Source organism: Brassica napus, chromosome A6 (genome assembly GCF_020379485.1).
Source record: "Brassica napus cultivar Da-Ae chromosome A6, Da-Ae, whole genome shotgun sequence".
Classification (NCBI taxonomy): domain Eukaryota; kingdom Viridiplantae; phylum Streptophyta; class Magnoliopsida; order Brassicales; family Brassicaceae; genus Brassica; species Brassica napus.
This window is the reverse complement of record NC_063439.1, coordinates 23,147,744-23,160,971: the sequence shown is the minus strand read 5'-3', so window position 1 is coordinate 23,160,971 and position 13,228 is coordinate 23,147,744. Positions and strand designations below refer to the sequence as shown.

The window sequence follows — 13,228 nt, the reverse complement described above, 5'->3', positions numbered from 1 at the left end:
AGTTCTCCCCATCAATGAGCCAGTAAAATACATCCTCAGTTTGTGAGGATGACGGCAGATGTATACTCGTGAGATGAATATGGAGGGTCTCTGCAGCAGGCGAACGCGCACCTCTCAGTCTCCAACCATTTCCATCACAGCTATCAGCAACTGAAGCAAATAAAGGAATTGAGAGCTCACGGGGACCTGTGTCGCCGAATATATTGATTAAGCGACCTAAAGGGGTCCAAATATCCCACCAAAAGCTTGTGGTTTCACCATTTCCAACCTCTGCTCTCAAGAAGTTTGTAGCTAAAGATCGCAGGTTTAAGAGAGATCTCCATGTCCCTGAACCCGCATTTTTAGCTTCGAGACTCCATAAACTCTCATCTCCAATTCTGTACTTCTTAATCCAAGAAGCCCATAAAGATGGGTTAGGGATATATAACCTCCAGATCAGCTTCAGACAGAGGGTCTTGTTCCAAATTTCTAGATTTCTAAAGCCAAGCCCTCCTTCTTTTTTGGGTAAACAAACTGTACTCCACGCAATCTTTGCAACTCCACGATCAGTAACTTTTCCAGTCCATAGGAAGCGGGAGCACAAGCTCTGAATTTGCTGCAAGCATCCTTTAGGAAGAACAAAAGCAGAGGTCCAGAAATTTATATTTCCTGCGGGGAGCACAGGCTCTGAATTTGCTGCAAGCATCGTTTTTCGTTACTGCGGCGTTTATTAGATTAATAGTTTTCGAGTTCTTTTACCAAAAAAAAAAAGAAAATGTTCTCATGCATTCATGCGTATATACTTAAAAAGTTACTCTCATAAGTCATCACCTCTAATCACATGCATAGCTAGTCGATATGCTGATGCACAAGGACTGAAGGAGCACGGATAGTCATTCCTGTCTTGTTGTTACATTTGCAACTATGGGTTTAACTCTACTGAGAACGAACCTCTTTTTATTTTAATAATTGTATCGATCTTTCAATTTTTTTTTTCTTTTATCATTTGCCGTTTATCTGCCGTGACCTTCGACAAATAGTGAACAAGTCTTCTATCCATTGCGTATTAGCTCTCTAGAACTAATGGCTTCTAAAACTAAAAGCCATTTTAGAGTCAAGAACTCTTGCTGGGTGTGCATTGCTTAGTAGATCATACTATATATTGTCTCGGTAAAGAGTCTAAAGACATTAACAAGATAATTAAATGACTAAATCTTCGTCTGGTATCCGCTGTAATCCTAAACCATAAGGTTTTGCTTAAAGTAGATTATGTTAGGTGTTGAACACAGTTGAATTTAATAACTAAACCCTATATATATTTAATGTGATTTACAGTTGGTTAGGTGCTTTCACAAATCACAACTTTTTAAACTTTTTTTGTTTTACGATTTTGTACACTTTAAAAACAAATTGAAAATATTTCAAGGAGATGATTGGTTGGGTTATCTCTCTACTTTAGATTTATTTATTTTTAAAGCATTAAATTTTACCAATCATGTTGTAACTTTATCTTTAAAAGTTAAAATCTACAACAAGTTTCTATTAATTTTTACAAATTATATTTTATCTTTACTTTTAAAGCCACAATAAAAAAAATTAAAGAAATTTTTTTCTGATGTATTTTATGCAAAAAATCTACATTTTTTATAAACTATAGAATCTATAAAATAAAATAATCTATAATATCAAATAAATTAGATAATCATACTAAAAATATCTATAATATTTTAATTTAATTTGGATGTTTTTTAAATTATGAAATATTTTAAATGACAAAAATATTATTTACATATCACATTTTAAATAACAGTAAATATTGACAATTTATAAAAAATAAAAAATAAATTATTTTAATCGGTAAAAATAATTACTTTATATATACATCACACATTTCACATATCTTCTCTATTAAAAGAGAAGTACCACTTTTATCTACCACAAAAAAGTCATAAGAGGTTTATTTCCTTGATTACATATATATTAATTATTTACATTAATCTATTGAATATATAAGATTTCTAAAATTTTAATAATTATAAAGATATTAAATTAAAAATATGTTGAAAAAATCTGACAAAATCTAATTAATTTTTTTAAATATTGCTTTTAATTAATAAATTAAATAATTTTGTAATTAGTAATAAAATATTATTATACTTAATTTTAAATACAAATTTATTATAAAACAAAGATAAATAAAATTATATGCTAACCTTTTATAAATTTTATAATTATGTCTATATTATATTAAAATAGACGTAATATATGAATTAAATATTAAAATATCTTCTCTATTAAAAGATAATTACCATTTTTATCTACTACAAAATAGTCATACTGGAAGTCTATGTTCATATATTCAAATAATTTTTTTATTGTTTACATTAGTTTATTTAATGTATATCATTTCTAAATAATTATAAGGATATTAATAACAAATCTATTTAAACTATAAATTTAACTTTTAGTTTTAGGAATAACAAAATCTGTTGAAAAAAATCTAACAAAATCTTGTTAAAAGTTTAAATATTCTTTTAATTAATACACTTATTAATTTCACAATTAGTAGTATAATATGATTATAAATTAATTTTAATTAAATTTTTATTATAAACAAAATAATGAAATTATATGTTAATTTTATAAATTTTATAAGTATATTCTACATTATATTAAAATATAAGTAATTAATGAATTACATATTAAAATTATGTTTTTTGTGCAAACATATTAAAATTATGTTGAATTGGTAACCAATATATTTTGAAAAATACTTTCATTAATATAAATAAATAAAATATCATTCACCGTTTAAAGTGACTAAAATATCATTCACCTTTTAAAATGATTATTATTCATAAATTAAATAATAATTTTTACAAAAAATAAAATTGTTAACATATGTTAAATTTTAATATTTAGAACTATATATCATCTATTAATTTATTTTTAAAATGACAGCAATATATTATCATAAATTATTATATACAAAATAATATATATTTAATATCTATAAATGAAATTTTTACCGGCACGGATGTGCGGGTTAGAATCTAGTTTATTTTATTTTAGAATATCTATAACCTATGGCTTACTGGTACAACAAATTTGAATACATCAAAAACCTTTATAAAAAAATCTACAATAACACTTTTACAACCAACTTAATTACGACTAAAATTTTACAGGTAAATTTTACAACCACAATTGAACTAATCATGCCAAATTATTTGATAGCTGTTGAAAGTGCATAGTAAAAATACATAATAAATATAATTATAAACATTCATTATATTTTGAATATGTGTGAATATTATAAAAAAAAATCTTTATTTTGAAAACGAAGGATTACATTGTAACAATACTTGTAAAAACCAAAAAGATCTTATAAGATAAAATCTTTATTTTGAAAACAAAGGTATTAACAATACTTATGAAAACTAAAAAGATCTTTTAAGATAAAATCTTATCGAGGCGTCAAAAGTGTAATACACGATACACTAAACCATTAGAGCCACTGGTTATGACCGCTTGCTTGATCACCAAAGTTAGTATGATGTTACAACCCCTTCACAGTCCACACACTTTTTTTGTACCTCCAAATCTGAATTGAGTTGAGTCGAAATGAACCAAACAAGAAATGGTCCAGCCACCCTATCCGTAGGTGGTGGTGGTAGCCTGGTAGGCCTACTGGAAATGACAAAGTAGAAGAATTAAAGAAGATATAATGATAAGATCAGCTTACCCCTAATTAATAAACTTAAACCAAAAAGAAGAAACACACAAAAAGTCAACAAATGAAGTCAAAAGTACAATCCAACGGCTGAGAACACATCAAAACCCCAGAAGACGACAACACGACAACCTTTTCGTTTATAGAAAAGAAATAAAAAAATCTGTAAAGCATAAAAACCCTAAAAGAAAAAGAAAAATTAAGAGAAGAAAAGAAAAGAAAAAAAATACAATTTTTATTTTTTTCTTCCTCTCTTATCTAAAAAAGCAATGGAACCTAACGAAAGGCACCACCAGCAGCAGCAGCAGCAGCAGCAGCAGCATCACCATCACCATCTCACTTCTCCTTACTACCATCCTTTCCACCACCACAATCCCACCACCGTCTCCGCCGCACCGCCAACCACCTCCACCAACAATGGTAATCTGACATCCCCACCACCGTCGAACGATGGATCTTCCTCCTCTCTCCCTGTCTACCCTCACTCCGTTCCCTCCTCCGCCGTCACGGCTCCGATTGATCCCGTCAAGAGGAAGAGAGGCCGTCCCAGGAAGTACGATACGCCTGCTCAGGCCCTGGCCGCTAAGAAACTGGCGTCCTCCGCGAGCAATTCCTCCGCTAGAGAGAGGAGGGAGCAAGCCGCCGCCGCCGGCGTATCGCCTCCTCCGTCTAAATCCGGGTCGAGAAAGGGCCTCTCGGGCTATGTCGGTGCGTAAAGTCTCTCTCTTTTTGAAAACCCTTTTGGCTTTTGTGTAAAGTAATGAACTTTATGGTGAGATTGATCTTGAATCGTAAAATTGCTCGAGTTCTATGTGATAATCTAGTTTAGATTCTCCTTCCTAGGGTTTGATCTGCGAAGTAAATAGCTTTAGTTTTGGTAATAAAGCTCTTCTTTATATTCTTGTGTTTCCATAAACACTCTCTTTGCTTCCATAAACATTGAAGAATTGGTAGATTCTTGTTTTCTTATATTGTATTATTTTGCTGCCTTTGTTTACATTTGAGCTTGTGGCAGTACACATCATTTCAGTTTTGCAATAACATTGATCTGCTCTTGTTGTTGACTTATTCAAATCAGTTTCTAAGATCACTTTGATTACCAGTTTACCTTCTAGAGTGGTGTTCTCTTGTTGTTGTTGTTGTTGTTATTTTTGAGTTTCATATTAGTTTTTTTGTTTCTTGTTGCAGGGAAAACTGGGCAAAGTTTTACTCCACACATTGTTAGTATAACTCCTGGTGAGGTGAGTGTTGTTCTATGGTACTAATTTGAAGGCCTGGTTTTGATATTATGATTTGGTTTTAAACGCAATCCAGCTTCAGGTTTTGCTATAGAGCTCGTTCATAAGGTATTCTGCTGTTTCACTGATGGTATTACAAACTGGATTTATTTGATAGGATGTGGCTCAGAAAATTATACTTTTCGCTGAGCAAAGCAAGCATGAGATATGCATCCTTTCTGCATCTGGCGCCATCTCTAGTGCATCCTTGTCTCACATCGCGACAGGAACCAGTGTATCTTATCAGGTGATTCTCTTGTTCCTACAAAAAGGATTGGACTTTGGGAAGGGCTATCTTAATTCTCTGAGCTGATGATGAATTAATTCTCTGTTCACTGTATCTTAGAGCCTATAAAACTGGTCTCTTTTAGGGACTATTGTATTTCACCTCGTGTCAAGTGCAATATGTGTGTTTGAGAAGTTAATACCGGTTTTGTTACAATCAAACTTCCATTACAGCTAAAGATTCTTACACACATGCGTGAGATTTGCATATACTTTTATTAACTTGTTTAAGAATTACGAACTTGTATTCAGGGTCAGTACGAGATCCTCTCACTGAGTGGATCTTATATTCGGAGCGAACACGGTGGGAAAACTGGTGGCCTTAGCATTTGTTTATCTGGTTCAGATGGTCAGATCATCGGTGGAAGAGTTGGGGGACTCCTCAAAGCTGCTGGTCCAGTTCAGGTACCTTTCCTCTTGTCTTATGCCTCTAAATTAATACCAGATACTGAATTTAGAAAAGAAATTTCATTGATTATTTTCTACGTTTGATAAGATAGTCTTTGGTTTCCTTTTGCAGGTGATTGTGGGGACATTTCAGCTAGAGAAAAAGAAGGATGGAGGAAATGATGTGAAAGGAGATGATGCTTCAGGAAGTGGAAGCTTATTGCCTTCTCCTTCTGGCGGCACAGAATCTATGCATGTCTATCATCCAAGTATGGAATCTTCCGGAAGAAATCTAAACAATGAGCATCATACTATGACTAGTGGTGGCGCATTGGGTGGTGGTGGAACTCATTTCATGATGCAACCACCTCAGGGCATGCACATGTCACATGCCAGGCCTTCTGAATGGGGCGGTGCTGGTTACGATTTGTCAGGTAATAAGAAAGCTAACCACTTGTTTATTTTCATTTGAATTTTTTTTTCCTTTTTAGCAATGCTTTTAGCTTTAGTAAGACTGTTTTTGTTTGTGTTTGGACTATTGTGATGTTGGTCAGGAATGAGAGGAAATGGGTCATCAGAAAATGGGGACTATGAGTAAATGGCAGCTTAGTACACTAGTTTCTGAAGGTGTGTAGAGGTTTATGATGGAAAGTGAAGTTGAGCATGAATCAATCATATCATACAATGTCCCAAGGATATTTCATTGCAATGGCAGAGAGGCAAAACTAGACTGTGATGCTTTTTTCGTTTTCTTGGTTCACTGTAATATTATAGTAAACTTTGACATCTTTTTCTGGATTCTGTTTCACTTCATCCTTTTTTTTTGTTTTTTTTTCATATAATCAGTTTTTTTTTGGGGTTTAAGTTATACTTGTTTAGTTCCTTTTTCTTTCTCTTGTGAGAATTTATAAGAAAGTCTCTTTTCAAACGGTTCTATATATAAATGTTTGCCATTAAATCAATGAAAAATAAAAGTAAGCAAAGGCAAGGGAGCAAAAATCCCTAAACTGGGAGAACCACAATGTCTTTATTCAGGAATCCTGTGCAGGCATTCTCTTCAAGTGTTGACCATGAAGAGCTGCTTACATATACTTCAACAGTACTTGCTGGTAAGATGGAGGCAGGAACGTCCCCTTGTTACTGCAGAGAATCAAAATGGCCTGACTATGCTCAAACGTTTCATACGCTCATAGACACTCTCCTAACAGAGTCTATGATCTAAAAGGATCGGCTTGATTACACTAACCAAGAACTATCTTACACTTATTGACCGTGTAAGAAATATTGACCAGCTCATACTTGTATCAGCCATATCAAGCAAGTAGAAGCTGCAATGTTTATCTCTAATCACCACCTACTTATTCTTAGCTACACAAAAAATGTAGCTTCAAGTCTAAACTACGGTGAGAATCACATGCAGATTCTTATTTAAACAGAGGCTGAAAGTTCAGAAAAACATAATAACATATCTGATACGCAACCGAACCAAGAATTACATATTTGCCAAAAACATGGAGTATAGTTTTAATGGAAGTTACTTGGTAACACTAGTATTCTCAAATATTTTATCCTTCTTAGTCCCACTCATCATCGTTTATCTGCCACTCATCATCATCATCTCTAGGCGGCCTCACCACCAAAACAACCATCCCTAAACACTCCTCCACTCCTCTCTCCTTCAACACCGAACCTCTCTCCAACTTCATCCCATCTCCAGTCACAACCAAATAGTACCCATCCTCAGCCTCCACCGTCTTCTTCTCCCTATCCATCACCACCATTACCGCCTCCTCTTTCCCGTTCCACGGCAACACTTTCCTATCATCCCTAAACGAAACCGCCACACCTCCTCTCCTAACCGCCACAACCGGATCCCAACCCGGTAAAACCACCCATCTCCTCCATTCCTTCTCAGCCTCCACAACACCAAACTCCCCACCCGACTCAAACTCCATCGGAGCTTCGCTAATCTTCCCCACCCCTTCCTCAGCTTCGCACACCGGTAACACAACAACCGAACTCGCTCCCGCCACTTCCCCGAACTTCAGCCTCACCACTGGAACGCGAATGATCTTAACCTCCTCTTCCTTAGCCCTCTCCTCATCGCTGTATCCATGCAACTCCCTCCCCACAGCTTTCTTGGCTTTCTCAGTCACAGCAACCTCAAGCGCCTGCTCAAGCAGCGTCGTCCTAAGCTCAGAGGGGCTCCTATGCTCTCTGCTCTTCCTATACAACATGAAAGACAGACAATCCCCAGGCAGATTGTAATCAAACTCCTCCCACCCTTTGTCTCCGCGGCGGTGAGGGTAATCCTTAATAGCTCTAGCGAGATCGTGCGCTCCTTTGGTATCGAACCCGTGCTCGACGATGTACTCAGCGGCGGCAACACGCTGAACCGTGCTGAGACGACGGATCTCGTAGAGAAGCTCCGAGCCTCCGGTCTCGAACGCGGCGATGAGCTCGGGTTTAGCGTTGGACTGGACTATGGAGTCGCGGACCTGAGCCCCGACGATGAGGCAGTTCTGCTCGACGCCGGAGATTCCGGTGAGCTCCTCGATGGTGGGAGGGGTGAAGCCTTCGGTGTAGAGGGAGGAGATGAGGGGGGCGTACTCGAACCAGAGGCCCATGCGGTCGGCGAGGACCTCGATTTTCCCGGCGGTGTCTAAAGATCGGAACTTTGGAGGGATTGGGGACGGTGGAGGGCGGAAAGGTTGGTAAAGGTTCTGTTTTGCTGGGGCTTGGCGGTTCGAAGCGGGGATTAAGCTGGCGCTGACGGTGAAGGGTGAAGGGTTAACGGGTCGGGTAATTGGGTGGGGAGATAGCCCGTTGGGTTTGGGTTTGGTGAAAAGGGAGAGGATTGAGGGTTTGAGAGTGGTTGCGGTGAGGGAAAGCATGGTGGTTGTGTGTGTGTGTGGTGAGAACAGAGTCGCAGAGGAAGAAGATGATGATGGAAAGAGATAAGACGCGGTATTTATATTAAATTAGATTTTTGAACCGGGTTTAAACCGGATCGGTTATCGCATATTCCTTTCTTGATATGATTTTCCCGCCAATAGTTAGTCCGTTGACCGGAAATGAGTGAGTGATGGATGTTTTCTGTTTCACCATCTGAAGAAGGGAGTTCAAATCTCCAAAAAGGATAGACGTCTACTGAAGATTTGACTTTCTAGTATCGATATAGTGTTAGTTCTTATGATCAGTTATATGTGTCTATATGACATTTTTGCTAGTATATACTCAAATATCATTCGGAGGATCCCGTATGTAACTATGTTATTTTACTATCCACATTCAGCATAAGTCAGTTTTTTTACACGTTTCAATAAGCTCTTGATGGGTTTATGTAATATATGTACATACTTCATAGAACATTGGGAGGTGGATGCAGCTTAGCTTTTGATTGAGCAATCTTAGCCGCCGTGGCGTCTCACCTTCGCCGTAGCTCTCGCCTGATTTGAGAGCTCTGCCTCTCACTGTCCTAAAATCATTTGATTGTTTTATGGCTGCCCAAAGATGTTAGCTGTCTTTCTTTTAAGTCTCGTCGAGTCTTCCGACTTGGTTTGTGGCCGGTTTATGTAGTTTCCCTACCGCCTGCTTCCACACCGTGAAGCTCAAGAGTCTCTCAAGGCTTGCTGTTGTTGGTATTTCTGGAGTTTGTAGTGTTGTATGGGCTGATGCAGAGCTTGGTCACCTCTTCTGGCTAATGCAATTGCAGCCTCCCACCCAAGGGGCCCTCTGGTTATCAGTCTTCTTTGAGACATAATGATTTCATTTGCAGGTTCCAGCTTAAGGTGGTTCAGCCATCACAACTCTTCAAGTGTATAGTGCAAAGCAACACATCTTTAGTCTTAGCATTAATTTTGTTCACTAGATTAGTCCTATTATGTTCTACAAGTTTTTTTAACTTTTTGCGGTTTGTTCAACTAAACTAGCTTTTTAAAGCTTTTTGATTCAAGTTTCTTGTAATCTATTTCATTACTAGTTAATGATATTAACATTCTTAGCAAAAAAAATATATTCTTATCCCGGATTTAACAAATAATTGATCATATCCAATATTAACTATCAAGAATATTTTTTTTTCTCATCTTTGATTATATTATTGGACACTGCATGGATAATTACTACTATCACTTCTTTGTTTTATGTTTTTGCATAGCACATGAATGTTATAATATGAATAACTTATTCTTACCCTATCTCTTATAAAAAAATCAAATTGTAGATCTACCACGTTCATAGAATATAAATCAACACTTCTGTTCTGCCAGAACCTGAACACTTCTGTTCTGCCAGAACCTGTACACTTCTTGCCATTTGTCTTTAAAAACTTGCCCATGACATGTTTTGAATATATAAGAAGGCGAAGTAGAGAGAGAAAACATTCTCACTTCTATCCAAACAAAAATAGTTACCAACCAAAAAAGTTAGTCCTATCCGCTTCTCTTGCTTCCGCCTCTCCGCTGTCGTCTTTGACTTCGGTCTTTCCTGAGTGAGGTTGTTTGCACGGCGACGTTTTGAGGCATGTTTGTTTCACCATCTAAAAATGATCTATTTAAATGGAGATAAGTTGTTCGTTTAGGCTTAAAATTACAAATCATTTGAATTACCCATTAATATGAGTTTCAAATTTTTAGGCTAAAATAAAATTTATCTAGATGGTTCATTGAGATATGTTTAATCGGTGCATCTGGATGTAAATGAACCTATCCAAATAACAGTAACAAATTTACTTTTTTTCTAATAAATATTTATATTAAAGTTTAGATATATTTTTCACCAAAACACACAAAAATGCACTTTACTGTCAAAACCAGAAAAATACATTTTCCACCAAAACTGCAAAAGACACATTTTTCACTAATACCACAAAAACATAATTTTTGCCGAAAAAACAAAAAAAATGTTTTTTTCCTACCAAAACCACAAAAAACTCCCTTTTCCGCTAAAATCTCAAAACACATTTCCCGCCAAAACCGCAAAAACGCATTGGATTTTTCCCACCAAAACAACAAAAATGCTTGTTCCCACCAAAACTGCAAAAACGTATTCTTCCGCCAAAACCGCAAAAATATATTTTTTCACCAAAACTGCAAAACACATTTTCTGTAGAACCACAAAACGCATTTTTGCCAAGACCGCAAAAATGCATTTTCTCGCCAAACCGTGAAATCATGTTTTCCGTCAAGACCATAAATCACATTTTCTCGCAAAAACCGCAAAATTTACTTTTCCAAGAAAACCAAAAAATTATGTTTTTCTCTAAAACCGCTAAATTATATTTCCCACAAAAATCATATTTAAAAATAATTTTATTTTGATTTATTAATAAAAATCAATATAGTTAAAAAAAGTAAAATATGATTAAATCAACAATGGTATATAAGTCATTTGCTTACTAAACTCATCTAGATGAAAATAGAGAAGAACAAACGAATACATATTCATTTAGATGAACGATTTGGACGGAGAAACGAACCGTCTGAATAACATCCATATGAATCAATTAACTAAATTATCTAAATGGATCATCTGAATGGATGATGACAGATGGACAAATTAAATGAACAGCACCTTAGTGTTGTTTTGGTGACGGTGATTTTTCTGTTTCCTGTTTTCATTTTTTGGTGACGATGATGACGAGGACGAGTGGCGGTGGCCATTTCCCTTTTTTCCTGTTTGTCATCTTTGTTTTAAAGTCCGGTTTTGAAGCTTGGTGTAGTGAAGCGGTGATGTCCATGAAGTTGAGTCTGGGGCGATGGCGTGTAGGCTAGCCGGTGGAGGTCGGATGTAGCTTTCGGTAAATAAATCTATTTGGGGACAATATATTTGCCTCTCTTTGGAAGTTTCCCGACATCTCCCCTTCCTCCGAGAGTAGTCCTTTCTCCCTCTTTCTCTGCTTTTTGTCGCATGGAGTAAGATTTAGTCTCATTTTAACGTTGATGATGTGGCAATCTTAGGTTGCTTTTCTCAGATCGGGTTGTGGTTTGTAGGCGGTGCCGGTTCGGGGCTTCTCTCCATTTTGGTTCCTGCTCGTTGTTGGTGGCTGGAAAATATCGTCTATATCTTCTTAGCTTTTGATAGTGGTGGTGGCTCAAGAGTTTTATTTTTTTTTGCGGCGGTTCTTCTTTGGGGTTTGATGGTGTGGCTTCTAGAATCTTTTTATGGTTTTGTCTTCCATTTGTTGAACTTCTACACGGGTTGAGTTTGGTTTGGGTTAAGGTTAGAGTTTCTGAGTTATTTTGATTGATCCCTTTATCAAGTCCATTGGGATTCTGGTAAGAGTGTTTACACTAAAAAGAAACATAAAAAATATATTAATACAATAAAAAAATTAATAGAATCAAAAGTTTTTTAAAAACCATGTTTGATATGATCTATATGATCTATCAAAGCTTAACACCTTAAATTGGCAAGTACATGATCTATATGCCTACTATAAGCGTTACAGTTGTACTAACGTGTGATGTACTGACAAATAATTCAGAGACAGGTTTTTCGGTGTTGATTTAAATTAACAAGTTTGATAGACCAAAACATATTTATGGACAAACTATGACACAAAAATATTTGAAAAGTGGTAACTTATAGTACCAATTTGTAGAAACGGTGGAGCTGAAAAAAAAACAAAGAATCTTTAAGAAAATGATAGGATGTTAACAAGTTCTTTTGATATCTCTTTACCTTTTTGTTTGTCAACAATATTGTGCTACCTTACTTAATTGTCGTGCAGATAGGTCGTGTTTTGTTACGCCTGCGCGTAACATCTATTCTCGCCTGTCATACGCAGTTCGTTGCTTCCTTCACTCTTATAAATTTATAATATACATTACGCACGTATATATATACTTACATGTGTATTAAATTATTTATAAATAAACTTACATGTGTATTTAATTCTTTAATGTACGACGATGAAATGTATTTATTTTTATTTTTTTGAAAAGAGATGAAATGTATTTATCATTGTTAAAGAAATCACTAGATGAAGCGATTTGGATAGACCTAACATCTAGTGATCAGAATCTAAGCATTATTAATTTTATGTTTATTTATTATGTATCTTATTTTATTTTACATAATTTAAAATTTTGTGTGTTTAATTAAAAGTTTACTTTGATAAAATATAAAAAATATAAAAAATCAGATAAACGTGTGAATTTATACTTAGAAACAAAATTAGAGAAAAATACCATCACCTGTTTATATACAGTAAATATGATATAACTAAATTAGTTACAATTCACTCTGATATTCTTTATTAACTCGTTTAGACTAATTTATATTAATTTAAATTAATTTAAACCAAATTAGACAAATTTTAACTGATTAAAATAATTTAAACAGTATAGATAAGATTTTAAGAAAATCGTTTCGGTTATAGATGATTCCTTCTATAGCTATATATATTTAGTACTATATTGGTACTTATACATAATTCATTCTCATTTAATGGACATAAGTGTCAAGTTTGCATAGAGTATGGGATGTGTACCTTCGCTGGGGAAATTTTGATAATTTCTTTAACATAAAAAGATGTAAGCTAGTTAATTAATAGACAAAAAAT

The 13,228-nt window shown here is 35.2% G+C and overlaps 2 protein-coding genes across 2 annotated transcripts; one reads left to right on the top strand and one right to left on the bottom strand.

Annotated features, from left to right (window-relative positions):
- Positions 1-3,891: 3,891 nt before the first annotated feature.
- LOC106348636 (AT-hook motif nuclear-localized protein 14) lies at positions 3,892-6,474 on the top strand. The gene is made up of 6 exons (XM_013788401.3): positions 3,892-4,420; positions 4,901-4,953; positions 5,108-5,236; positions 5,527-5,679; positions 5,795-6,095; positions 6,216-6,474. Exons 1-6 carry the CDS (start codon positions 3,982-3,984, stop codon positions 6,257-6,259), a joined length of 1,119 nt encoding a protein of 372 aa, XP_013643855.2. The 5' UTR covers positions 3,892-3,981; the 3' UTR covers positions 6,260-6,474.
- Positions 6,475-6,585: 111 nt separating this feature from the next.
- LOC106348773 (rubisco accumulation factor 1.1, chloroplastic) lies at positions 6,586-8,623 on the bottom strand. Its single transcript, XM_013788580.3, has 2 exons — positions 7,200-8,623; positions 6,586-6,801 (listed from the first exon to the last, which is right to left on the bottom strand). The coding sequence occupies exon 1, from the start codon at positions 8,553-8,555 to the stop codon at positions 7,236-7,238; it is 1,320 nt and encodes a 439-aa protein (XP_013644034.2). The 5' UTR covers positions 8,556-8,623; the 3' UTR covers positions 6,586-6,801; positions 7,200-7,235.
- Positions 8,624-13,228: the final 4,605 nt, after the last annotated feature.